The sequence below is a fragment of the Stenella coeruleoalba genome (genome assembly GCF_951394435.1).
Source record: "Stenella coeruleoalba genome assembly, chromosome: 6".
Taxonomy (NCBI): domain Eukaryota; kingdom Metazoa; phylum Chordata; class Mammalia; order Artiodactyla; family Delphinidae; genus Stenella; species Stenella coeruleoalba.
In genome coordinates, this window is record NC_137151.1 from 95,704,535 (window position 1) to 95,732,474 (window position 27,940).

Genomic DNA, 27,940 nt, shown 5'->3' on the forward strand with positions numbered 1-27,940 from the left:
TCAACATTGTACTGGAGACTCTAGCTAGTGCAATAATGCAAGAAATAAAACAGCATACATATTGGAAAGGAGACAGTAAAAATATCCTTTTGTGGTTAACAAGCATGTAGAAAATTCTAAGATATCTATGTACACAAAACAGTAGAACTTATGTAATAAATGAGCCAAGCAAAGTCACAAGATACAAGGTGAAATACAAAAATAGATCATATTTCTGTATTCTAGCAATAAAAATTGTAATTCAAAACAATACAGTTTACAATATCTTGAAAATATTAAATACTTAGGAAATAAAATATTTGCAGGACATGTACACTGAAACTACAGAATATGGCTGGAAAATGGAATAAAAAATAGATTTGAAGAAACTGAAAGGCTGATTCTAAATTTTATAGGGAAATGCAAAGGACACAATGTCAAAACAATTTGAAAAAGAACAAGGTTGGAAGACTTAACTCTGATTTCAAGAATTAGAGCTACAGGAATCAGACATTGTGGATTATCCAGCATAAGGATAAACATGTAGGTCAAAAGGAGTAAATAGAAGGCCTTTAGATGTGGCCATATATATGATGAATTGATTTTCTACAGATGTGCCAAAATAATTAAATGAGGAAAGAACAGTCTTTTCAACAAATGATGCTGGAACTGATGATTTATTCACTTGAAGCAAATTATAGACCTAAATGTAAAACCTACAACTATAAACTTGCAGATGAACTCATAAGAATACATTTTACAATCTGATGTCACAGCTAAAAAATCTGAGTTTAGGAAAGCTGAATCTTTTATAATGGGCTGCAAGCACACCTTCCTGACCTTTGCCCTGGAGGGAAACATTAATACTGATGAGGAAGCAAACCTGCCTTCTATTCCAGAAGGAGACTATTTCTGCCTTCCAAGTAGTTCGCTGTACAAACATCCTTGAAAAGATACGTCCAGAACAAAATGGCAGTTAATACCTTGCTCTTAAGAGACTCAGTTTCCCAACACTGCCTATCATCCGCTAGGCCTTGTCAGACCACCACGTCTTAAGGACCATAGGGAAGACATAAGCTGCATGAGCAAGTAGCCCAGATCCCCAGAGTATCCACCACTGTCGTACCAGTGCCCCTTCCTCAGCTAACACATTTGGTTTTATAAGTGATCTTGTATGATCAGATGGAGGAGGAAGAAAAAGACCAAGCTTCGTTTACAGATGGGATGGCTCAGTATGTGGGGAAAGCCAAAAATGGGTAGCATTGAAGCCTTACTTATGGGTGGTTTTGAAAAACAGTGGCAAGGGAAAACCACCTCCATGGGCAGATCTTTGTGGTGCACCATGTAATTTACTTTGTGTGGAAAGATAAGAGACCCAAAGTTAGAATATATACATATATATGGAATCATGGGAAGTGATGAAAGGCCTGGCCAGCTGCTGAGAGACATGAATGGAAAAAGATTTTAAGATTGGAGACAAGAAGGTCTGGGATAGAGGTAGGTATATGGACATATGAGAGTGGGAAAGAAGTGTGAAAATCTTTGAGTCACATATTAGCACCCACCATGAAAGAGGCATTAAACAATCAAGTGGACTAAACAACCAATCCAATTCATGTCAGGTAGTCCCTGCACTGGCCACTCCAGGGCCGGTGCAATGGGTAGGTACATGAACAAAGGAGCCACAATGGCAGAAATGGAGACTATCCATGGGCTTAACAGCATGAACCCTCCACTTACCAAGGCTGGTCTAGCTATTGCTACCACTGAATGTCCAATTTACCAACAACAAAGATAAATGCTTAGTGCCCAATTCCTCAAGGAGACCAATGGGCCACATGCTGGCAAGTTATGTATTTTGGGCCCTTTCCATTCTGGAAGGGCAAGTTCATTCTCATAGGAACAGACATGTATTTTATGTACATGGTTTGCCCTTTATGTCTACAGGGCCTTAACCAGCACCATTATCTTAAGGGCAGTGGAGTATTTGATTCATTGGCAAGGGATTCCACATAACATCACCTCAGACCAAAGGACCCACTTTACAGTAAATAAGTGCTGGAGGGAGCCCATGACAATGGAACTCACTGGTCATATCACATACATCACCCACAAGCTGCCATCCAGATAAAGCATCAGAATAGCTTGCCGATGTGACCTGGATAATTAGGAAGAGGTACAGCTGCCATTACACAATGGAATATGTAATAGTGTAGAACCCAGGTGATTTACTTGGGCACTACTTTGTACTTCTTTGCCCAATTGTGACTGCAAAGAGAAAAACCATAGTCTGAGAAGTACATGATTACCAGGTACTCAGGCAGTTCAGAATAATCCAGTCATTCTTCCAGACTAATCAAGCCTCAAGACTTGGTAGCTGAGTGAAGAGAATCTACCATGGATAGCGGAGAAAGAAGATAATAAGTATCAGTTGTGGCCCTCAGAAAAACTACAGAGGCTAACTTCCCTTCCAAGTTTTTTCTCAGGAAGAGAGTAAGGTGGGTGTGTGGAAAAAGGCCCAGCAAAGCCCAATCATCGTGGGTAATTCTCATTCCAAACTCCCCACTACGTTGGTCTAGGAGTTGTTGGGCCTGCATCATAGTTCCACTTCTCTTTCTGCCCAATCCAGATTCCTTCCTTCACATGTATTAATCCTTACTACATATCTTGCATCTTAAACTCCATCTCAGACTCTGCTGATACAATGCGCAAGTACCCCATACACTCAACCTGTAGGAACTTTATCAATATGACAGACTCCTAAATATTTTTTGAGATTTCTCTCTGACCTTCTGGCATGTATTATTTTACTAAGGCATCTAGGAAATTTCTACTTTATGCTCACCAGGTCTCAATAGTATGTCATCAGAGTAATGGACAAGCAAGATATTGTGTGGAATACCATTACAAATAAGTTAGAAATTTTATCTTATTATGTCACAGAGGAGAACTGACGAAGTCCTGGAGTAAAACACTGATGGTGTAATGCTGTCTCTACTAGGTAAAGGCAAACTGTATCTGATTATCCTTATTCATTAGAATTGAGAAAAAAAATTTGCACCCACCAAACAGGCATTTTAATGGCAATAATAATTACCATGTGGATCAGAGTCCCAGCAGGAGACAGATGGCATGCTGAAACCAGTAATTAAAAGAGAGTTCAGTAAAGGAAATATTTATGAAGGTGTGGGAAAGGTTTAAGGAAACCACAAGGTTTCAGTGCTCCAAGACTAGCAGCAGAGGTGAGCCATCACCAACCCTAAGCCTGAAGTGGCAAGAAGGGAGTTCCATTTCCTAGAAAGGGTATCTGTATGGGAAGGGCCATAGGACAGGAGCTATGGTAAAGTGAGTCCACAGCATGAAAGACAGTAGAATGACTATCTTGACTTTACTTTCCTCTCATCCTCTCATCTTATGCTACTATTTCCCGTTGGCCAAATCCAACCAGAATTTGGATCAGAGGGCTAGGGAACCCACTGAGTGTCCTTTTATATGGACAGTACCACCTATAGAGCAGAGCAAGACAGGCCCATGCTTGGGAGTTACCCACATATCACAAATCCATAAAAAAGTTAAAGAACGCATGGGCAAATCAGTATTCGATGGTCAGTCAGGATTTGGTGGTTAATCAGGATTTTGTGGTCAACAAAACTGTTAACATCCATTCTCATAGCTAATACTGCTCAGGCTCCAGGGAAATTGTTCATATCTCACATTCTATATCTTTGAAATATTATAAAATGTGACTGCATCTAAATGCTATAAAGGTTTGTAGGCTGTGCTGCTATAAAACTGGAGGAGAATATAACAGTGGAAAGAGTATTTGAGCTTGAGCAAGTCGATAAAAATAGATAAATTACTTTAGCCAATCTTCGTTCTCAGTAGAAACACAATAGATTTTTGCATAATGAAACATTATTTCTTCTCTTAGGGTTCCATTAGTGGACTGGAAGTACTCAACAATTATTGTGGTGACCACGGTGGTTGCAATTGGCAGCTTAGGAACACTTTTCCATATTAAATTACTGTTCCTTTTAAAATAATATATATGTAGGTCTAGATATGATGTGAGTAAAGTGTGGTACCACTTCTTTATATTACCCTACAGATCTAGTTATCGCTTTAAGAGATGGTGAGAATCACAATATAAGTGATACAATTGTTATGATAAATTTAAACTGTTTTATAATATTTGCTGCATAACAATGTTACCATATGCAACAACTCCATTACAGTTGAACACAATAGATAAAAGTCATTGTTCATTTCTGAAGCTAAAGATTACTTTAAAAATTTTATTGATAATTCCAGTTGCTACTGCCTCAACAGAGCAAAATTTCTTCAATTTGAAAGAATTAAAAAAACTATTCTATACATAAATTATGTTTCAATAAGCCTGAGATTGTTTTAAAAAAATCTATCCAAGAACCACAATGACCGAAGACAGGATAATTTGGCATTTCTGCAGACAAAAGACAAATGATGTCAAAAATCTTGACTTTAAAAAGAGATTCTTCTGAAGTAAAGGGAAGAAAAATTTTATGAAATAAATATATAATGTGTGAATTATGCATCTATATTTTATATTTGATCCAAACACCACTAGATTATTATAGAACACCCAGACATGTGCAATAAAGTTCAGTTAGATTTTGTTATTACATATATTTTAAATCTACTTGGAAAAGTGTTGGTCGGGGCACAGCGATGATAACTCCTAATGTTTTCTCCAAGCCAGGGTTCCTCCTTCCCCAACAACTCGATCCCGGAGTCGTGGGCGTGTCTGGAGTCTCGGGCGTGCCAGGAGTCGCGTCCGCCGGAATCCCGCCCCGGGGCGCGGCTCCCATCTCCCAGAGCTCCTCCGCGCTCCCTTGCTCCCCTGGCCAGCCCTGGCGGCCCAGGCCACGCCCCCAGCGGCCCATTTGTTCGCTCGTCCCGCGGGCGCCCCCGCACACCCCTCCGTTGCGCGGGTCCCAGCCCGCTGAGGCGCTGCTGCCGAGCGTGGAACCAAGACGTGGCTCCCTGGCGGAGGAGCCATGTTGGACTTCGCGATCTTCGCCGTTACCTTCTTGCTGGCGTTGGTGGGAGCCGTGCTCTACCTCTATCCGGTAACCGCCGGCTCGGCCTCGGTCTCCCCCGCATCCACGTCGCCCTGCCCGCGGCGGGCCGCAGGGGGCGGGCCCGGAGGGGGTGCGGGGAGAGCTCCTGCTGCGGTTCCGGCTCAGTCCAGCTCCGGGGCATGTGACGCTTCGCGGGCGCGCGCGGGGCTGGCGCTGAGGACTGAGCGGCGCGGGCCACACGGCCGCTTTCCGACGCCGAGTGAGGCGGGCAGGTGGTTCAGCGCGGATACGGCCGCCGGGGGCTGAGGGCTGGTCCGCGGGTCCGGCTTCCCTGCGCCTGCCCTCGCCACGCCACTGTTAAGGGCGGGTCTGAAGCGCTTTGGTGGCTTTCGGGCAATAACTCTGCCCACTCCAGTTCCATTTTCTAGTGTGCCTGGGAGGAAACTCCAGGCTGCTCCACGCCTTTCCCCTTTCCCAAGGATTCTCCCCCAGTCTTTCTTTTGTCGTCTACTCTTCCATCTGTCTTTCGACTTTCATTCCTGAAATCCAAAGTCCTTAAGGTCCAGACCGGGTCTTGCTCCTTGCAGGGCCTCACGGGCTAAATAAAGCGGTCGTGGAAGGAGCTCTGTGCAGGGGGAGGTTAGCTGTGAGCTTCACCTAGCCTAGTGCTTTATCTCTGAAATCTCCTTCCGGCCTTCTTTCTCTTCTTGCCTTCTTCAACCTCAGAAGGTGGTTCTGAAAACAAAGGAACTAATGGATGAGGGGTTCATCTGCAAAGCAAGGTGGTGGTTTTGTAGAAGAAGTTGTAAAGCAGCAGCACAGTGCCAAACACATCGCTGGCAATGACAGAACACCTTAAATATTCTCGCTGGTAAATGGGTTGGATTGGAGTATTGCAATTGCACAATCTGGAACTTTCAGTGAATCTTATTTTCTGAGAAATAGCCATCTGGAAGGTTAGGAGAGTGCGGGAGTAGGGAAATGAGATTACCAGGCAACTCACTTGAGGGTCATGAAATTAAAATAAGACTAGTCATTATGGGTGTGTTTTTCCCCAGCAGTTTTTTTTTAAATTTGCGGTACGCGGGCCTCTCACCATTGTGGCCGCTCCCGTTGCGGAGCACAGGCTCCGGAAGCGCAGGCTCAGCGGCCGTGGCTCACGGGCCCAGCCGCTCTGCGGCACGTGGGTTCCTCCCGGACCGGGGCACGAACCCATGTCCCCTGCATCGGCAGGCGGACTCTCAACCATTGCGCCACCAGGGAAGCCCTTCCAGCAGTTTTTCTTCATCTGTGTGGAATCAGGGGCAGTTGACAGAATATTGGGTTTAATTAGAATTGGTGTTTTACTAGGTGGTTTTGACAAAAGGATATAGGGCAAGGGAGTGGTTATAATGGACCATGGAATCTCAGCTGGAGAGAGTGGAAAATGAGTATATGAGTGGGTGGGTTAAAAGTTCTTTTGGGGTAAAAATAGTTTTTGGAGTCAAGATGTTAAAAATAGTGAAAAGGAAAAATAGGAGGTGCTTGGAGATTTGGATGCTTGATGTTAAAACTCTGGAGATGGTGAAGTTATTGGTAATGTCAAGACCTAGTGTACAACCATAGGAATGAGTGGCTGAGATCGGGTGGAGTTTTGAGTTGGGGACAGATGGGTCAGGAAAGAAGATAAACTTCTGTAGGAATAGGAGTCTGGGGGACGAGGGAAGACCTGGGGATGGTAGTCCTGGGCTTAGTGTGGTGTCTAATGTAGGTAAGGAAAAAGGTCATAGTAACATTCTGGATGGTCTTAAGGTAGATGATAGTGGTGAGGCTACGATTATCAGGAAGTTTGGCAGGGTCTTGCCAGGTGCATGCCAATTTGGGGATCTCATCAATTTAGCTATGTGGAAGATGTGGATATAGTAAAGGGCAGGAGAGCATTTTGCCTGGTGTTCTGGGGCTCACTCTTCATTTCTCCTCTTGAAGGGTGGAGGTTGGTGTAGGAGCTGTCTTATGCAAAGCGCACAGACTTCTGAGGAAAATACATTTTTTGAGGTCTTGCTTGTGTGAAAACCTTTCTGTTCTAGCTTCACACTTGAATGATAGTTTGGCTTAGTGTAAAATTCTAAGTTGGGAATAATTTTCCCTTAGAATTATAGGGGCCACCACCCACCAGCCGGTTGTTCCTGAATCTGTAGTCTCAAGGTCTCTTTCCAGAAGGATGGTAATCACAAGAATGGTGTCTGAGGGATCTGTATACTGGCTTTTTGCTAATTGTTAAAATCTTGCGTCTTACCCTGCCTTTCTGGTTCCTGAGTGCAAATCTGATTGCTTCTTGTGGAAATTCTCCTCTGCAGCCCCCCAGAGGAGGCCTCACAACTACGTCAATTAATCACTACTCCAACAGCTTAACACTTCCAAAAAAATTGGTTGGATCGTTCGTCCACTGTTGTCTCCTCTCCCATTCTCTTTATCGGTATTTTCTCCTTTTTTATATCTTCACTTTCATTTTGTGGGATTTCAGGAAGAGATAATTGATGAGTGTTATCAATCTACCATGTTTAAAGAGAAGTCAGGAAACTTGTTTCAGTCAATAATTTCAACCTAGAAAATAAAAAGTTGGCTTTTTTTATATGACTGACTTTTTCTTTTTCTAATTGAGTTCCTTCCATCCTTTTCCCCACTTTTTATAATATCAAACTTGACAAGTTTCCATTATTGATGAGACTGTAGGATAAAATTTTACATTGTAGGTTTCATTGTCATCAGTTAAATGCAAGTTGCACATACTATTACCTAGATAGTATTTTTTTGTTTTGGAAAGATTATCACTTCAGACTACTACTTTTTTTTGTTTGTTTTAAATTTATTTTTATTTATTTATTTTTGGCCGCGTTGGGTCTATGTTGCTGCGCATGGGCTTTCTCTAGTTGCGGCGAGTGGGGTCTACTCTTCATTGTGGTGCACAGGCTTCTCATTGCGGTGGCTTCTCTTTCTGCAGAGCACGGGCTCTAGGTGCGTGGGCTTCAGTAGTTGTGGCACACAGGCTCAGTAGTTGTGGCTCACGGGCTGTAGAGCGCAGGCTCAGTAGCTGTGGTGCACGGGCTTAGTTGCTCCACAGCATGTGGGATCTTCCCAGACCAGAGCTTGAACCCGTGTCCCCTTCATTGGCAAGCAGATTCTTAACCACTGCACCACCAGGGAAGCCCCTAGATAGTATTCTTATAGGATTTAGTACAAACTGTTAAACTCTTCAGTTAGTATAATTCAACCTAGTATCTCTCTTTTGGCATACATACCCCAAAGGAGGAAAAAAGTAAAGTTGTATAAAGATTTTCATGGCACTACCTATAACAATGAGAAAATGAAAGAAAGAAATAGCCTAGATGTTTTATAACACTATAGCAGGAAGATGATTACACAATTCTGGATACATAGTGGAACACTGTTTAGCCTTTAAATGTTCAAATAAATAAATATTCATTTATTTGTATAATGTTAAGTAGGGGGGAAAAGGGCAGAATGTCAGACAAATAAACTCTGATTAGTACTAGCTAAAATCATTGACAGAATTCAGAATTGATTCTGGAGTTGACTATTTTAGGTTATTTTTCCTATAAATATTTAGTTTATTTAAAAATAGTTTTACAAGATATCTTATTATAAAAGTAATACGCTTGTTGTAAAATAAAAAAAAAGACACTAACTTCTAAACCCAGCGACCATAAACCCAGTAAAAAATTGTAAAACATGAAAATTCCCCCAACTTTTTCATAGTTCATTCTTCAGAGCTTGTCACTTTAACAATTTGCTATGAATTATTTTGTTATTTACTTCTATACCAGACACCTTTCTGACTGTATGACCCTGATAATAATAACTGCATTAAAGCAAATGATGAATATCACATTGTATTTTGGTAAATTTTTTGACTAGAAAGAGGAGAACTATTTTAGGAATGAAACTATTATAATCATGACATTGATTTTTTTTTTTTAAAAGCCAAGCCAGATGGGACCATATGTAGTCTCAGAACAAAGAAAAATGTACTTGATTATGTATTAATTGATGAAGAACGGATGTTAAATTCTTCAAACACCTTAGTTTAGTTGATAGAGAGGAGGAATATTAGGATAATGCTTTTCAATACAAAGAATCCAGTTTTTGTATTTTAATATAGAAATAATCTCTGAGATTCAACCAATTTGGAAAACCATCATTTAAGGTCCTGCAGATGTCTTGGGAAAATGCATCTGACTTATGGGATATGTGATAATTCATCATACTAAACTTTTTAAAATTTTTTCCCTAAGGCTTCCAGACAAGCTGCAGGAATTCCAGGGATTACTCCAACAGAAGAAAAGTGAGTTGTTGTTTTTTTAAATCAAGTAGAGTCAACTCTTAATTTTGGATCAAAACTAAACCGTATCTTTAGGTTACTCAGTTTATTTCATTCCTTTGTTTTCTCTAAACTTATCTCTGGGCATACTACCTAAACTTTGTTAAGAACAGAAAGGAAGCCTGTATAAATCAAAACCTTTAATTTCTTTCACTTCTGTTAGCCAGAGAGTGTTGAAAATAGAAAGAAAGGATTAAGATAGAAGGAAATAAGAAAAAGTTGCCATAGCTGATTTAAATTAGCCTGTGATTTAATAGCCAATGATGGTGTCCATTGCTATCTCAGAATGAGTTGCTGCAAAAATTGGATAGTTTTCCAGTGTCTAAGTCAGATGTTCCTCGTGTAGCTTTTTTATTTGGTGTGAAGTGTTATGAATTCTCAAAATATCAGACAAATCCATATCCAAATGTAACTACCGAAAGAGAGAAGTCAAATATAATTCAGTTTTGGATTTTGCAGTAATTTGAATTTTGTGTATTTTTGCTCTCATCTGTTGACACAGTTAATTCAGAATCAACTAGTATTGTTTTTCTGATTCTTCCATGTTAAATTGATTATTTTGTCAAATGTTGCTCTTTTTTCAGAGATGGTAATCTTCCAGATATTGTGAACAGTGGAAGTTTGCACGAGTTCCTGGTTAATTTGCATGAGAGATATGGGCCTGTGGTCTCTTTCTGGTTTGGCAGGCGCCTTGTGGTTAGTTTGGGCAGTGTTGATGTGCTAAAGCAGCATATCAACCCCAATAAGACATGTAAGTTTAATTTTCTTTTTAATTAGAGTAGATGTCTATAAATGAAGATCCATACATTGTTCTTAGGAATAGCTAACATTTATTAAATACTTTGTATTATATGCCAGACATTGTGCTGAAGTCTTTATATTAATTACTTCATTTAAGACACAGTATTGTAAAATGATTATTTTCTTCCTTCAGTTTATAGATATGTACGAAAAAAATCCCAGTGTAAATGCCAACAGGAATTTTTTGGAACCTGAAAAACTAGTTCCAGGGTACGTCTGAAAGAGTAAAGGTACAAGAGCAGTTAAGAAACATCTAGAAAGAACATTAGTGCGGGAGATTCTTGTACCATCAGGTCGAACAGTGTATTATAAAACCTGATGAACTTAAAGAATCTTGTACTGTGATAGGACTAGACGGATTGATGGAATGGAGTAGGTAGCCCAGTAGACAAACCGAGTATATATGATAAAGGTAGCATTTTATGATAAAGGGGAAAGGTAATAAATGGTTTGGGAAAACTAGTTAGCTATTTGGAAAAAATAAATCTCAGTCCCTGTCTCACTCTTTATATCAAAATAAATTAGAAATGATTAAAATTTGGAGTCATAAAAGTAATAGAAGAAAAAATGGTTAAATCTTAAATTTTTTTGAGGGGGTTGTTGATAAGCCCTTTTGTACCCTGACACGAGATCTAAGAGCCATCAATCACAAGATGGGTAAATCTGTCTACATAAAAATGAAAAAATTTCAGTACAATAAAAAACACCATGAAAAAGAGAGATAGGAAAATGTTGGCCACATACTATATTTCTGTAAAATAAAAAGGTACCATGAAGAAGTTTAAAAGAGAGATGGGGGAACTATTTACCACCTATATATATATAAAGTAAATGAAAACTAATAAGAAAATAAAATGCAATTGTGGAAAAATGGGCAAAAACAAGGTAATTAAAAAAGAAGAAATAAAAATAGCCAATAAGCAAATTAAAAGATTTCAACCTCACTAATAATCAGTGGGATGCAAATAAATATGAGATTTTCACTTATCTGACTAGAAGAGATGAAAAATGTTGGCAAAACTCATTGTTGGTGAGGGAATGGAGAAACATGGAGTATAAATGTTTTACAAACTATCTGGAGAGAAGGTTGGCAGTGACCTTTGACTTATCTTAAGGAATTATCATAAGCTGATAATCACATAGATGAGAAAAGACATTAGTATTATTCATAATAAAAACGTAAAACTTAAAAATTTTTAATGGCTGCATTAAAGGATACATTCAGGCATTAATATGATGATACAGGTTTATTTTATTTTGTTCTTCAGATACTCATATAGCAATTTCTATATGCCAGCACTATTGTAAGACCTTACACATGTTAACTGATTTAATCCTCAGAACACCTTATGAAGTACGTATTATGATTATCCCCACTTTACAGAAGAGAAAACTGATGTACAGAGAGGCTAAGTCATTTGCCCAAAGTCACACAACTAATTAGTGATGGAGCTGGGACTTGAAGCTAGGCTCTCTGGGCTGGGTCTGTTTTCTTTTTTTTCTTTTTTTCTTTTTTTGCGGTACGCGGGCCTCTCACTGTTGTGGCCTTTCCTGTTGCGGAGCACAGGCTCCGGACGCGCAGGCTCAGCGACCATGGCTCACGGGCCCAGCCGCTCCGCAGCATGTGGGATCTTCCCGGACCGGGGCACGAACCCGTGTCCCCTGCATCGGCAGGCGGACTCTCAACCACTGCGCCACCAGGGAAGCCCATGGGTCTGTTTTCTTAATCACAGAATTTCCGCAACGTGGAAGGATGGCTCCGTTAAGAAATGCAAAGATGGGTATAACCAGACATGGCCTCTGCTCCTGTGGAATTTATAGTCTAGTGCTGGGGAAGTGGGGGAGCATGTAAATGGTGTTCGAATGATCACACTAATGAACTGAGAGACGTGCTCTGAAAGAAGGGACTGTAGTTCTTTGCAAAATCTGAGAGATTTTTCTGTCTGTCTCTCTCTGGTGAGAAATGTTAACAGCTGTAAAAAAAAAAAATCTCAGATATTTAACAGTGACTATCTCTGTGTGGTGAGATTTAGATGAATTTATTTTCTATGTATCTATGTTGTTTTAATTATTTACAATGACAGTGTATTTTTGCGTATGTGGAAACAATACAGTCATTAAAGAAACACTTGTGGAATTCTCTGGCGATCCAGTGGTTAGCACTCTGTGCTTCCACTGCAAGGGGCCTGGGTTTGATCCCTGGTTGGGGAACTAAGATCCTGCGAGCCTCACAGCGCTGCCGCCAAAAAAAAACAGGAAATAAGAAACACTTAAAAATGAATGAAGGAGAAAAGAAAAGAAATTTTTGGATTCAGCTAAATAATTTTAACTGTAATACTTGACAGTTACATACACAAAATCAATTTTGCTTTAAAAATCAGTGTTTTTTTTTTTTTACAAAGTGAAAGATATTGCTGTCATGTGAGTAGAAAATTTATGTAAATATTAATGATTTACAGTGAAATTCCCAGTCAGAATATTGTTTTCTTGCCAATTTTTTTTTTTTTTTTTTTTTTTTGTGGTACGTGGGCCTCTCACTGTTGTGGCCTTTCTCGTTGCGGAGCACAGGCTCCGGACACGCAGGCTCAGTGGCCATGGCTCACCGGCCCAGCTGCTCTGCGGCACGTGGGATCTTCCCGGACCGGGGCACGAACCCGTGTCCCCTGCGTCGGCAGGTGGACTGTCAACCACTGCGCCACCAGGGGAAGCCCTTTCTTGCCAATTTTTATTGCCTCTTGAACTGTTCACATTTAGGAAAGAAAAGGGAGTTGTGAAAAAAGTTCATAGTCTCTTGGCTACAGTCCTGTACCTCCCTGATCTCTGTTCTTTTGCTGGAGGTTTTTTTTTTTTTTAAGTGATTACTTTGCCTTTGAAATGTTTAATTTGTCTGTTTCAGCGGACCCTTTTGAAACCATGCTAAAGTCATTATTAAGGTATCAGTCTGAGAGTGGGAATGTGAGTGAAAACCTCATGAGGAAAAAATTGTATGAAAATGGTGTGACTAATTCTCTGCGGAGTAATTTTGCTCTCCTGCTAAAGGTAAGGTAGTTTGTCCTGGAGTTCTATCATACAGATAATAGTATATGGATCTTCCTCGAGTTACGATGGGGTTATGTCCTGATAAACACATCGTGAGTTGAAAAATATCATAAGTTGAAAATGCATTTAAATACACCTAACCTCCTGGACATCATAGCTTAGCCTAGCCTGCTTTAAACATACTCAGACACTTACGTTAGCCTGCAGTTGGGCACAATCATCTCACACTAAGCCTATTTTATAATAGAGTGTTGACTAGCTCGTGTAATTTATTGAACACTGTACAGAAAGTGAGAAATAGATTGTTGTCTGGGTGCAGAATGGTTGTAAGCTTATGGGCTCTTTGCTGTCATGGTCCCACGGCTGGCTGTGGGCTACGGCTGCTGTCGCTGCCAGCGTCACAAAGTGTCGTACTTCATACGCTAGCCCAGCAGAAGATCAAGATAAGTTCAGAGGACCGTTTCTACTGAAAGCTTATGGCTTTTGCGCCATGGTAACGTTGAAAAATTGTATGTCGGGGACCGTCTGTATATTTTAACTATTAGTGTGTCTTTGTTTTTCCTACTCTTTTCTTACCTGTCTTTCGAAGCTGAATTTTACTCTTTTTTTGCCGGGGCGGGCCGCACTGCAAGGCTTGTGGGATCTTAGTTCCCTACCAGGGGTTGAATCCATGCTCCCTGCAGTGGAAGCGCAGAGCCTTAACCACAGGACCGCCAGGGAAGTCCCTCTAAGCTGATTTTTATTCTCCTGAAATTCTAAAACGAAACAAAAACAAAGCAAAAATCTTAACATCTGGACTCCCTATGTAAGTTGGAATGATGGGAGCAGAGAGAACCTGAAGACCTTTTATGTATCAGTAGATTTGTCCATTGTTTTCAGACCAGACTAAACCAGCATTTCCTAAAATATGGTCTGAACTCACCTGAAACACTCCCTCTTGTTTAAGGTGCAGATTACTGGGCCTTTACTTGGACAAACTGAATCACTGGGAGGGGCACCTGACATTTTTAAGAAGCTCAGCAAATCATTTACAAAGGTTGAGAGCAATACTAATCCTTACCGTTTCCTTTTTGTTTCTGAAGACCCTTAGCCAAGCCCTGTGCACTGCCTCACAGTTCCCTGTGCTCCCACAGGGCTGTTGCAGACCTTCACCCTTATTCTAGTACTGCCAGTCCTACCAACCCCTTTGCTTGCTGTAGATGTCCTAGCCTCCTGCTTTGCTGAGACTATGGAGTCCTTTACGTGTGAACTCCCTCAGTAGCCTGTTCCCCCACCAGTAGACTCTGTCCATCACAAACCTTGGTTCTTTTTTCTTATTTTAAATCTTGAAGAATCCTTCCTTCTGTCCAAAGCTAATCTATCCATTTGTGCCATTTAAAAATAATGTAATTTATAAAAGTAATATATGGTTGCTAAAGAAAACGTGGAAAATCTGATAGTGTAAAGAAATCACTCATAATTTGACTATAGATTTTTTATATGGTTGAGATCATATTGTATGTACAATTTTATATACTTTTTCACTATAAAACATATCGTAAGCATTTCCCCATCATTAAAAAATTTGCAGGGACTTCCCTGGCTGTCCAGGTGAAGGCTCTGCACTTGCACTGCAGCCGTGGGGTGAGGGTGGGGTGAGCATGGCTTCGAGGTTCCATCCCTGGTTGGGGAACTAAGGTCCTGCATGCCCTGTGGCTCGGCCAAAAAGAAAAAGAGAAAAGAAAAGAGAAGAAAATTTCCAAAAATAACTAAAATTATGCTTTTTCTGCTAGTCACTTTATAAAATATGGAAACATTTAGAGAAGTCCTAAGGAAAAATAAACACTTTTACTGCTGTTCATTCCCCGGTGATAACCATGGTTAACATTTTAAAATACTTTGCATCATTCCAGTCATTTCTGTGTACAGTAGAATTTCAATCAGCTTTATACTGTAGAGATAGTTTTAGACTGCATTTTTATTTACCATTATATGATAAATATTTTTATAACAGTAAATATTCTTAGAAAATTACATTTGAAAAGAGTCTCTAATGTCACTTTTACCTTCTGAATATCTTTCAAATTGCTCTACTCCACCAGCACTGCTCCCATCCTGGTTTAAGCTTCCATCGTCTTATGTGGATTGCTTGTTTCTCTGCCTTCTCTCTGCCCTTTCACAATTTCTACCCTCTGTTAGGGATTCTTAGGCTTCTTTTAAGACATGTACCCCTTGCAGTTGTGGTGAAACCTACAGACTCCTTCGGAGAATAGCATTTGGAAATGTGTAACTACAAAGGAAACCAATATAGTTATCAAAATGTTATTTTTAAAAAACTTGTGATATTATAATATCAGTGCTTTATTGTTAATGTATTACATAACAAGATCTAGCAATGCTTCCTCAAACTTCCACAATTTTAAAGTAATGATGTTATGAGAGACAAAACCATTATTTTGAGAGTTGTACAATAACCAAAATATAATGTGAACGTATTTGAGATTTGTATTGCGACAAAGTTAAAAGGCCTATATTCAGAAAGAAGTGCTAAATTTTATTTAGAGGTTAGTGAAAAATAAAGATTTTTTCCCCCCTCATCCAAGTTCATGGACTCCTGGATTCTGTGCACAGACCCTTTGGTATCTATGGACTGGATGTTCATAACCCCTGAGAACAGACACTTTCAAAATACAATTCTTATTTTATCAGTCCCTGATCAAAAACCTCCAGTGGCTTCCCTTTGCTCTTGGGACAAACTCCGAAGTCTTGAATGTAATCTTAAAGACCGTATGTGGTTTGGCCTGCCTACTTTTCCAGCCTCGTTTCCCACTTTCTCATTTGTGCTTACACTCTAGCCACCCTGGTTTTCTCTTAGTTCTATACCTTGTTCTCTGCTATCTCAAGGGCTCTGTATATGCTGTTCCTGTTGCCTGGATTGTGTCATCTAACCATCCACACACCTAGTTAATGCATGTTCATTCTTCAGCTCAGTTTAGATGTCACTTCCCCAGGGAAGCCATCTCTGATCATCCCACTGTCCCTAGGAAGGTCCCCCTTTTAGATGCTGTCATAACACCCTTTGCTTTTCCTTTGCAACACGTCCTAATTTGTAATTATATTATGTGTAATTCTTTGAATAATCTTTCCTAAGCTGTATGCTCCACGGAGGGAGACACTATTCTGTTTTGATTTCTACTGTATCCGTGGGTCTTGGTGTAGAGTAGGCCCTCAGTAAATATTTATTAAATCAGTGAATGAATACCGACCAACTTACAGGTCCTCAATCCATAGTCTCTTCTCTTATCTCTGTGGGTCTGTTCTTGCTATTTTCTCCTCAGCTAACTCCTGGCCAGCTCGTCTTCCAATATCCAGTTTAGTTACCTACCCTCTGCCATTCACTCTCTTTACTACCATGACAACCTGGCCATACTTACATAACAAAATTAAATTGACTTTCTTATCTCCCTTCTTATATTGTGTTTTCCTTCCCCTTTCCTGTAATCTGTGTACCTCGAAGAAAGTTTTTATTTTGTTGTATGTTTAATGTAGCTTCTTGGGAAGTAGTAGTATTGTATAGAGCAGAGACTTTAAGCTTGGGCAAAAGGCTTTGAATCTTATTTCTGTCATTTAGTATCTGCATGATTCTTTGTGTGTTACTTGGCCTTTGTGAGCTTTTATTGCCTCTTTTCTTTTTTTTTGGCCACTCTGCAGGGATCCCTTAATTTCCCGACCCGGGGTCAAACCTGTGCCCCTTGCGTTAGAAGCACAGAGTCTTAACCACTGGACTGCCAGGGAGGTCCTATTGCCTCATCTTAAATTGAGGATAATAGCATCCACGTTACAAATTTGCTGTGAGGATTATATGAGGTCATGATGTAAAATACCTAACAACAGGTCTTAGAACACAGTAACTACTCAAAAAAATACCTTTCCTTCCTTTGTTTGAGAAGTAGATTTTCCTGCTGTTTGTTTGCTGCTCCCCCCACCTCCCAGCATTCTTCTGTTAAATTTTCTTCTTTCTTACATTTTTCCTGCTCCTCTGAAACTACACCTCCTTATTAATGCTTCCAATTTAGTTAATGCGTTTCTTCTTTCATGCAGGGTTTTTATAGTTGATGGGCCTATATCTGTCCCATTTGAAGGGTTACGTAGGAGTCCTTACTGTTCTATATAGATTAAACCCACATTCACTCACAAGTACACAAATACACCGCACTGACTTTCACATTGTATATGGTAAATAATTTTTAAAACCATGGAAAAAAATTTTTTTTTGAATTTTATTTTATTTATTTTTCTATACAGCAGTTTCTCGTTAGTCATCCATTTTATACACATCAGTGTATACGTGTCAAACCCAATCTCCCAATTCATCACCCCTCCACCCCACTTTCCCCCTTGGTGTCCATACATTTGTTCTCTACATCTGTGTCTCTATTTCTGCCCTGCAAACCGGTTCATCTGTACCATTTTTCTAGGTTCCACATATATGCGTTAATATATGATATTTGTTTTTCTCTTTCTGACTTACTTCACTCTGTATGACAGTTTCTAGATCCATCCACATCTCTACAAATGACCCAATTTCGTTCCTTTTTATGGCTGAGTAATACTCCATTGTACATATGTGCCACATCTTCTTTATCCATTCGTCTGTCGATGGGCATTTAGGTTGCTTCCATGACCTGGCTACTGTAAATAGTGCTGCAGTGAACACTGGGGTGCATGTGTCTTTTTGAATTGTGGTTTTCTCAGGTATATGCCCAGTAGTGGGATTTCTGAGTCATATGGTAGTTCTATTTTTAGTTTTTTAAGGAACCTCCATACTGTTCTCCATAGTGGCTGTACCAATTTACATTCCCACCAACAGTGCAAGAGGGTTCCCTTTTCTCCACACCCTCTCCAGCATTTGTTGTTTGTAGATTTTCTGATGATGCCCATTCTAACTGGTGTGAGGTGATACATCACTGTAGTTTTGATTTGCATTTCTCTAATAATTAGTGTAAAAGTCATGAAAAATTTAAATAAAAATAGAATAGTATAATGAATATCCGTATTCTCATCACCAAACTTTAACAGTTAGCAAACTAGACGTAATCTTACTTTATCTATACCCCGACTTACCTGCCCTGTTTTCTCTCTGGATTATTTTTAAACAGATTCCAGACATCATACAGGTGAGGACATACTTTTTCAAGGGCTTAAGAGTATTTAGCATGTAATAGCTACTTGGTCAGGTTTCTTTTCTTTTCCTTCTCACCTTCTGTAACTTTGTTCATTCCTCCTAAAAATGTTCAGACTGCGCATTATAAAACTTTTGTGACTTTTTTGAATTGTAGAATAACTGATAAATCTTAAGAGGATGCCATTTTGACTCATCCTACAGTATCTACTTTTAAAAAATTACATTCAGTAAATGCTTAATGCCATATTTTCCTTATTCTTCAATTCTGTTTGAAACTAACACTTTTCATTCAAGATTTGAGGCTGGCTTGTTGAGTTTACCAGAAGCATTAATTAACATGTTGGCTCCTCTGCACAGTTTTGCTTCCAAAAACTAAGCAAACAAGGCCTTTAACCATGGCCAGCTGCTGATTAGTCTTTCTCCTTTCCAGTTCCTATTTCTAACTGATAGCCATTATTCACAGGGCCATCAGGACATCTGTATATCAAATTTCCACCTTCTCATTACTGTCAGTACTGTTTGGTTTTGTTTTGTTTTAAATATTTATTTATTTGGCTGTGCCAGGTCTTAGTTGTGGCACACGAGATCTTCATTGTAGCGTGCGGGACCTTTAGTTGCAGCATGCGGGATCTTTAGTTGTGGCATGCAGAATCTAGTTCCCTGACCAGGGATTGAACCCAGGCCCCCTACGTTGGGAGTGCGGAGTCTTAACCACTGGACCACCAGGGAAGTCCCAGTCAGTACTGTGTTGTATCATCATGTTCTCTGGACCTCTCAGGCTGCCTGCTTGGGTTGTCATAGCTGGTCCTGTCACACCTGAATGTTCTACCTGAAAGCAGTTATGTTGCCTCTGTCTAAGCATTCACCAGTCAGAACCTTTCTTTCTGTTCTGTTTAAACACCTAACATTTGTCTGTAAGAATCTTTGTATTTAATTGTATAGCTCCAGGGAATTTTACCTAGTTCTCTTTGCTTTGCGTTCAGTGATTATGCTTTTCAGTAATCTTTATTGTTAAAAGCCTTAATTAGTCTTTCTTCTCTGCTTCAAGCTAAGTAATTCTAGCTTCTTTAATCTTTAATTGTAGGCTCTCTTTCCCAAATTTTCAATCTTTTTTGTCCTTGCTCTGTATTGCGTTTTTTTCTCCTCCTGTCTGATCAACGGCAAATCAAAGTGGAAAATTATTTACCGGTTTTCACATTTCTTGCCATCATATTTTCAAGCTTTGGTTCACAGACTGGGTCCATACATGAGAAATGTGTTTCAGGTTTATGTTTTCAACCCCGTAGCACAAGCCAGTTACTTAGCTTACTCATTAGTCAGAAATACCAATTAATATTTAATCAGTAAGAACATGATTGAAGAGAGCTGTAGTCAGAGCATCCTCTTCCTCCCTACTAATCGTTTTTCTTTAAGAGAACAGGGCTGTTTATCAGAGTTACCACTCCAGAATAACCTGTACTTCATATTGACACAATAAATCTTTTGCCTTTTTTTTTTTTAAATTTATTTATTTATTTTTGCGGTACGCGGGCCTGTCACTGTTGTGGCCTCTCCTGTTGCGGAGCACAGGCTCCGGATGCGCAGGCTCAGCGGCCATGGCTCACAGACCCAGCCGCTTCGCGGCATGTGGGATCTTCCCGGACCAGGGCACGAACCCGTGTCCCCTGCATTGGCAGGTGGACTCTCAACCACTGCGCCACCAGGGAAGCCCTCTTTTGCCTTTTTTATTTTTATTTTGGTCCAAATCTGAATTCTGTATTCTGACGCTTCTCTAATCCTCTCAAACCTCATCCTGTGAGTTCTGGTTCCTTCTTGCCCTGACCGTCTCTGCTCAAAGGCTGTGTGTAAACGTCCACTTTAGTTCTGTGAGTGTAACTTCTCTCTTCTGTGTGCTTCAGCCCCATATGCTCCTATGACTTTTGGGTTAAACTCTGATTTAAGAAGTATTTTCTGGATTTTAGAATTTATGACAGTTTTCCAGAACCCTCTTAATTGACAGCTTAGTAATAATAGCCAAAATTATTGAACTCATTGGTTTAATACTATCAAGTGAAGCTCATCAACAGATTGTTAGAATTCCCATCTAATACACGTAGTCAAGATTCATAAACTAAAAGAGATTCATATAAGCCTCTAGCAGATGTACTAGATACGTATGTCGAGTAAAAACCTCCATGAATCATTTCCAATATTTGCATTGTTTTGTAGAGTACTGTGCAAAACAAATGGATGAGCAAATCACAACACAGTTCTGTGATACAAATGACAATATTGATAATAAAATTTTTATGCTCATGGCTAAAAAGGGGAAAAAAAAGGCTTTACCAGCATAGGCTGAAAGCATTTCCACAGTTAGTTGCATAATCAGTAATAATCTGGTACTGTGGGGAGATAGTCACAGTTAAAGTCTCTGATAAGTCACAGATTGTCCTAATAGGTTTTTAGGATACCATGTGGGTCCTAAATTTGGACCCAAATGGTCCAAATTTAGGAATACCATTTATAGGTCCAATGTTTAGGAATATCATTTATAGGTCTGTTTGTTTTTTTTTGAACATGTAATATCTCACAGAAGAAAGGTCACCAGAAAACTGACTACCTATCACTTAGAACTGAGGAAATATATACCCTGGATTTCATTTAAAAACCAGCTATGTACAAAAGCTCTTACACATTATTAAGGAAAAGATACAAGCCCCAGTAGAAAAATGGCTAAAGAAGTGAACATGCAGTACATTGTGGAAAACATGTAAATGGCCATTAAATATTTGAAACTTGTTTAAACCCTACCAATAATTAGAACGAAATAAGCCAATTAAAGCAATGTTGAGTTATTTTTTACCTGTTAGACTGACAGAGGTTTTGTAAAATGACAACACTTAGTACAGTCCAAAGTATGGGAAATGGACACTTTGAGATTGCTGGTAAGACTGTAAGCTGATACAGGCTTTCTCCAGGGCAGCATGGCCATATAAAGCAAAAGCTTAAAAACTACTTCTTAACTCAGGAATTTCATATCTAAGGAAGTCAAATGGCAATAGATGTATATACAGAGATGGCTATTGAAGCATTGTTTATTGTAGCAGAAATTGGAAAATACTTAAACGTCCAGTAGTAGAGGATTATTTGAATGATCGTAAATCCGTACAGTGGATTAGAATGAAAACATTAAGGTGGCAAAGACATTTATTTACTGACATGGGGAGATGGTTTGCTAGAGCTAGCACAAACTTGGTGGCTTAAACACAGAAATTTATTGTCTCACAGTTCTGGAGGCTGTTGCCCAAGACCAAGTTGCCAGCAGAGTTGGTTCCTTCTGGGGGCTGTGAGGGAAATCTGTTTTATGCCTCTTTCCTAGCTGCTAGTAGTTTGCTGGTAATCTCTGGCTTGTACACTTATCACCCCAATCTCTGCCTTCATGTTTATAATGAGGTATCCCTGTGTGTGTATATGTTTGTGTGTGTGTTTCAGTGTCCAAATTTCCCCTTTTTATAAGGACACAGTGGTATTGGATTAAGGCCCACCCTAATGTGCATATCTTAAACTGATTATCTGCAAGAACCTATTCCCAAATGAGGTCACATTCACAGGCACTGGGGGTTAAAACTTCAAGATCTTTTGGGGGGGCACAGTTCAACCCATAACAGATGGTAAGTGAAAAAAAACAGTATACAGAACAGTTTGTAGAGTATTAATACATTGTCCAAAGTATACCTTTATGCACACATGTATGTACACATATACATGGATACACATACCTATAGAAAAACATGAAAAGCTCTATTAAAAAAAATGTTATCAGTAATTACTGCTACTGGGTTGAATTTAGGGTGATTTAAATTAATTTCTATATTTTCATTTATTTTTAAGTTATTTATTGTTTTCTACATATTAACTTTCTTTACACTAACCTGTATTACTGTACAAGTCAAAAACAATGAACCAAAAAAAAAAAAACAAAAAAAAAAACAATGAACTACTCAACTCTCAGTGATAGTCTGAATAGTCATTGAATTTTCATTAGGAGCAAAGCTTAATAATTCATTGACTAATTAACACCAAAATTCAATAATTTATTTAATTTTCTCTAAGAACAAAGCCTTTTATTCATGGACTTTCTTAGGACTATGTATTTGGTTTCTTTTATTCTTCTGGAAGCTACTCATACGCAGGAGTTGATTTGGGGAGAATGATGTTCCCTGCTGTTGTTTTTGTACTGTTCAGTATTTTTTTTTAATTTAATTTTTTTAACATCTTTATTGGGGTATAATTGCTTTACAATGGTGTGTTACTTTCTGCTTTATAACAAAGTGAATCAGTTATACATACACATATGTTCCCATATCTCTTCCCTCTTGCGTCACCCTCCCTCCCACCCTCCCTATCCCACCCCTCCAGGCGGTCACAAAGCACCGAGCCGATATCCCTGTGCCATGCGGCTGCTTCCGACTAGCTATCTACCTTACGTTTGTTAGTGTATATATGTCCATGCCTCTCTCTCGCCCTGTCACAGCTCACCCTTCCCCCTCCCCATATCCTCAAGTCCGTTCTCCAGTAGGTCTATGTCTTTATTCCTGTCTTACTCCTAGGTTCTTCATGACATTTTTTTTCTTAAATTCCATATATATGTGTTAGCATATGGTATTTGTCTTTCTCTTTCTGACTTACTTCACTCTGTATGACAGACTCTAGGTCTAGCCACCTCATTACAAATAGCTCAGTTTCATTTCTTTTTATGGCTGAGTAATATTCCATTGTATATATGTGCCACATCTTCTTTATCCATTCATCTGGTGATGGGCACTTAGGTTGTTTCCATCTCCGGGCTATTGTAAGTAGAGCTGCAGTGAACATTTTGGTACATGACTCTTTTTGAATTTTGGTTTTCTCAGGGTATATGCCCAGTAGTGGGATTGCTGGGTCATATGGTAGTTCTATTTGTAGTTTTTTAAGGAACCTCCATACTGTTCTCCATAGTGGCTAAACCAATTCACATTCCCACCAGCAGTGCAAGAGTGTTCCCTTTTCTCCAGACCCTCTCCAGCATTTATTGTTTCTAGATTTTTTGATGATGGCTATTCTGACTAGTGTGAGGTGATATCCCATTGTAGTTTTGATTTGCATTTCTCTAATGATTAATGATGTTGAGCATTCTTTCATGTGTTTGTTGGCAGTCTGTATACCTTCTTTGGAGAAATGTCTATTTAGGTTTTCTGCCCATTTTTGGATTGGGTTGTTTGTGTTTTTGTTATTGAGCTGCATGAGCTGCTTGTAAATTTTGGAAATTAATCCTTTGTCAGTTGCTTCATTTGCAAATAGTTTCTCCCATTCTGGTTGTCTTTTGGTCTTGTTTATGGTTTCCTTTGCTGTGCAAAAGCTTTGAAGTTTCATTAGGTCCCATTTGTTTATTTTTGTTTTTATTTCCATTTCTCTAGCAGGTGGGTCAAAAAGGATCTTGCTGTGATTTATGTCATAGAGTGCTTTGCCTATGTTTTCCTCTAAGAGTTTGATAGTTTCTGGCCTTACATTTAGGTCTTTAATCCATTTTGAGCTTATTTTTATGTATGGTGTTAGAGAGTGATCTAATCTCATACTTTTACATGTAGCTGTCCAGTTTTCCCAGCACCACTTATTGAAGAGGCTGTCCTTTCTCCACTGTACATTCCTGCCTCCTTTATCAAAGATAAGGTGTCCATATGTGCGTGGGTTTATCTCTGGGCTTTCTATCCTGTTCCGTTGATCTATCTTTCTGTTTTTGTGCCAGTACCATACTCTTTTGATTACTGCGGCTTTGTAGTATAGTCTGAAGTAAGGGACCCTGAATCCTCCAGCTCCATTTTTCGTTCTCAAGATTGCTTTGGCTATTCGGGGTCTTTTGTGTTTCCATACAAACTGGGAAATTTTCTGTTCTAGTTCTGTGAAAAATGCCAGTGGTAGTTTGATGGGGATTGCATTGAATCTGTAGATTGCTTTGGGTAGTAGAGTCATTTTCACAATGTTGATTCTTCCAATCCAAGAACATGGTATATCTCTCCATCTATTTGTATCATCTTTAATTTCTTTCATCAGTGTCTTATAATTTTCTGCATACAGGTCTTTTGTCTCCTCAGGTAGGTTTATTCCTAGATATTTTATTCTTTTTGTTGCAGTGGTAAATGGGAGTGTTTTCTTGATTTCACTTTCAGGTTTTTCATCATTAGTGTATAGGAATGCCAGAGATTTCTGTGCATTAATTTTTTATCCTGCCACTTTACCAAATTCATTGATTAGCTCTAGTAGTTTTCTGGTAGTATCTTTAGGATTCTCTATGTATAGTATTATGTCATCTGCAAACAGGGACAGCTTTACTTCTTCTTTTCCGATTTGGATTCCTTTTATTTCCTTTTCTTCTCTGATTGCTGTGGCTAAAACTTCCAAAACTATGTTGAATAAGAGTGATGAGAGTGGGCAACCTTGTCTTGTTCCTGATCTTAGTGGAAATGCTTTTAGTTTTTCACCATTGAGGATGATGTTGGCTGTGGGTTTGTCGTATATGGCCTTTATTCTGTTGAGGTAGTTTCCCTCTCTGCCCACTTTCTGGAGAGTTTTTATCATAAATGGGTGTTGAATTTTGTCAAAAGCTTTTTCTGCATCTATTGAGATGGTCATATGGTTTTCATTCTTCAATTTGTTAATATGGTGTATCACGTTGATTGATTTGTGCATATTGAATCCTCGCATCCCTGGGATAAACCCCACTTGATCATGGTGTATGATCCTTTTAATGTGTTGTTGGATTCTGTTTGCTAGTATTTTGTTGAGGATATTTGCATTTATATTCATCAGTGATATTGGCCTGTAATTTTCTTTTTTTGTGGTATCTTTGTCTGATTTTGGTATCAGGGTGATGGTGGCCTCATAGAATGAGTTTGGGAGTGTTCCTTCCTCTGCAGTTTTTTGGAAGAGTTTGAGAAGGATGGGTGTTAGCTCTTCTCTAAATGTTTGACAGAATTCACCTGTGAAGCCATCTGGTCCTGGACTTTTGTTTGTTGGAAGCTTTTTTTTTTTTTTTTGCAGTATGCGGGCCTCTCACTCTTGCGGCCTCTCCCGTTGTGGAGCACCGGCTCCGGACGTGCAGGCTCAGTGGCCGTGGCTCACGGGCCCAGCCACTCCGCGGCATGTGGGAATCTTCCTGGACTGGGGCACGAACCCATGTCCCCTGCATCGGCAGGCGGACTCGCACTCACCGTGCCACCAGGGAAGCCCTGTTGGAAGCTTTTTAATTACAGTTTCAATTACATTACTTGTGATTGGTCTGTTCATATGTTCTGTTTCTTCCTGGTTCAGTCTTGGAAGGTTATACCTTTCTAAGAATTTGTCCATTTCTTCTAGGTTGTCCATTTTATTGGCATAAAGTTGCTTGTAGTTGTCTCTTAGGATGCTTTGTATTTCTGTGGTGTCCGTAGTAACTTCTCCTTTTTCGTTTCTAATTTTATTAATTTGAGTCCTCTCCCTCTTTTTCTTGATGAGTCTGGCTAATGGTTTATCAATTTTGTTTATCTTCTCAACCAGTTTTTATTTTTATTGATCTTTGCTATTGTTTTCTTTGTTTTTATTTCATTTATTTCTGCTCTGACCTTTACGATTTCTTTCCTTCTGCTAACTTTGGGTTGTTTGTTCTTCTTTCTCTAGTTCCTTTAGGTGTAACGTTAGATTGTTTGTGATTATTCTTGTTTCTTAAAGTAGGCTTGTATTGCTATAAGTTTCCCTCTTAGAACTGCTTTTGCTACATCCCATAGGTTTTGGATCGTCGTGTTTTCATTGTAATTTGTCTCTAGGTATTTTTTGATTTCCTCTTTGATTTCTTCAGTGATCTCTTGGTTATTTAGTAACATATTGTTTAGCCTCCATGTGTTTGTGTTTATTACGTTTTTTTCCCTGTAATTGATTTCTCGTATCATGGCACTGTGGTCAGAAAAGATGCTTGATATGATTTCAATTTTCTTGAATTTACTGAGGGTTGATTTGTGACCCAAAATGTGATCTATCCTGGAGAATGTTCCGTGTGCACTTGAGAAGAAAGCATAATCTGCTGTTTTTGGATGGAATGTCCTATAAATATTAATTAAGTCCATCTGGTCTGTTGTGTCATTTAAAGCTTGTGTTTCCTTATTAATTTTCTGTTTGGATGATCTGTCCATCGAGGTAAGTGAAGTGTTAAAAGTCCCCCACTATTATTGTGTTTCTGTCGATTTCTTCTTTTATAGCTGTTAGCAGTTGCCTTATGTATGGAGGTGCTCCTATGTTGGGTGCATATATATTTATAATTGTTATATCTTCTTGGATTGATCCCTTGATCATTATGTAGTGTCCTTCCTTGTCTCTTATAACATTTTTTATTTTAAAATCTATTTTATCTGAGTATTGCTACTCCAGCTTTCTTTTGATTTCCATTTGCATGGAATATCTTTTTCCATCCCCTCACTTTCAGTCTGTATGTGTCGCTAGGTCTGAAGTGGGTCTCTTGTAGACAGCATATATATGGGTATTGTTTTTGTATCCATTCAGCGAGCCTGTGTCTTTTGGTTGGACCATTTAATCCATTCACGTTTAAGGTAATTATCCCTATGTATGTTCCTATGACCATTTTCTTAATTGTTTTGGATTTGTTTTGTAGGTCCCTTTCTTCTCTGTGTTTCCCACTTAAAGAAGTTCTTTTCGCATTTGCTGTAGAGGTGGTTTGGTGGTGCTGAATTCTCTTAGCTTTTGCTTGTGTGTAAAGCTTTTGATTTCTCTATCAAATCTGAATGAAATCCTTGCCGGGTAGAGTAATCTTGGTTGTAGGTTCTTTCCTTTCATCACTATAAGTATATCATGCCACTCTCTTCTGGCGTGTAGAGTTTGTGCTGAGAAATCAGCTGTTAACCTTATGGGAGTTCCCCTGTATGTTGTTTGTCGTTTTTCCCTTGCTGCTTTCAGTAATTTTTCATTGTCTTTAATTTTTGCTTGTTTGATTACTGTGTGTCTCGGCATGTTTCTCCTGGGTTTATCCTGTATGGGACTTTCTGCGCTTCCTGGACTTGGGTGGCTATTTCCTTTCCCATGTTAGGGAAGTTTTTGACTATAATCTCTTCAGTTATTATCTTGGGTCCTTTCTCTCTCTCTTCTCCTTCTGGGATCCCTATAATGCGAATGTTGTTGTGTTTAATGTTGTCCCAGAGTCTCTTAGGCTGTCTTCATTTCCTTTCATTCTTTTTTCTTTATTCTGTTCTGCAGCAGTGATTTCCACCATTCTGTCTTCCAGGTCACTTATCCGTTCTTCTGCCTCAGTTATTCTGCTATTGATTCCTTCGAGTGTAGTTTTCATTTCAATTATTTTATTGTTCATCTCTCTTTGTTCTTGAATTCTTCTAGGTCTTTGTTAAACATTTCTTGCATCTTCTTGATCTTTGCCTCCATTCTTTTTCTGAGGTCCTGGATCATCTTCAGTATCATTATTCTGAATTCTTTTTCTGGAAGGTTGCCTATCTCCACTTCATT

The 27,940-nt window shown here is 39.2% G+C and overlaps 1 protein-coding gene across 1 annotated transcript in view; it reads left to right on the top strand.

Moving 5' to 3' along the window:
- Positions 1-4,624: 4,624 nt before the first annotated feature.
- Positions 4,625-27,940, top strand: part of CYP20A1 (cytochrome P450 family 20 subfamily A member 1) — a 77,569-nt gene continuing 54,253 nt past the window's right edge. The window contains exons 1-4 of the mRNA XM_079925403.1: positions 4,625-5,087; positions 9,332-9,381; positions 10,002-10,168; positions 13,115-13,257. Of these exons, the coding sequence (XP_079781529.1) occupies positions 5,016-5,087; positions 9,332-9,381; positions 10,002-10,168; positions 13,115-13,257 (432 nt within the window). The 5' untranslated portion in view covers positions 4,625-5,015. The remainder of the gene's footprint in view (positions 5,088-9,331; positions 9,382-10,001; positions 10,169-13,114; positions 13,258-27,940) is intronic.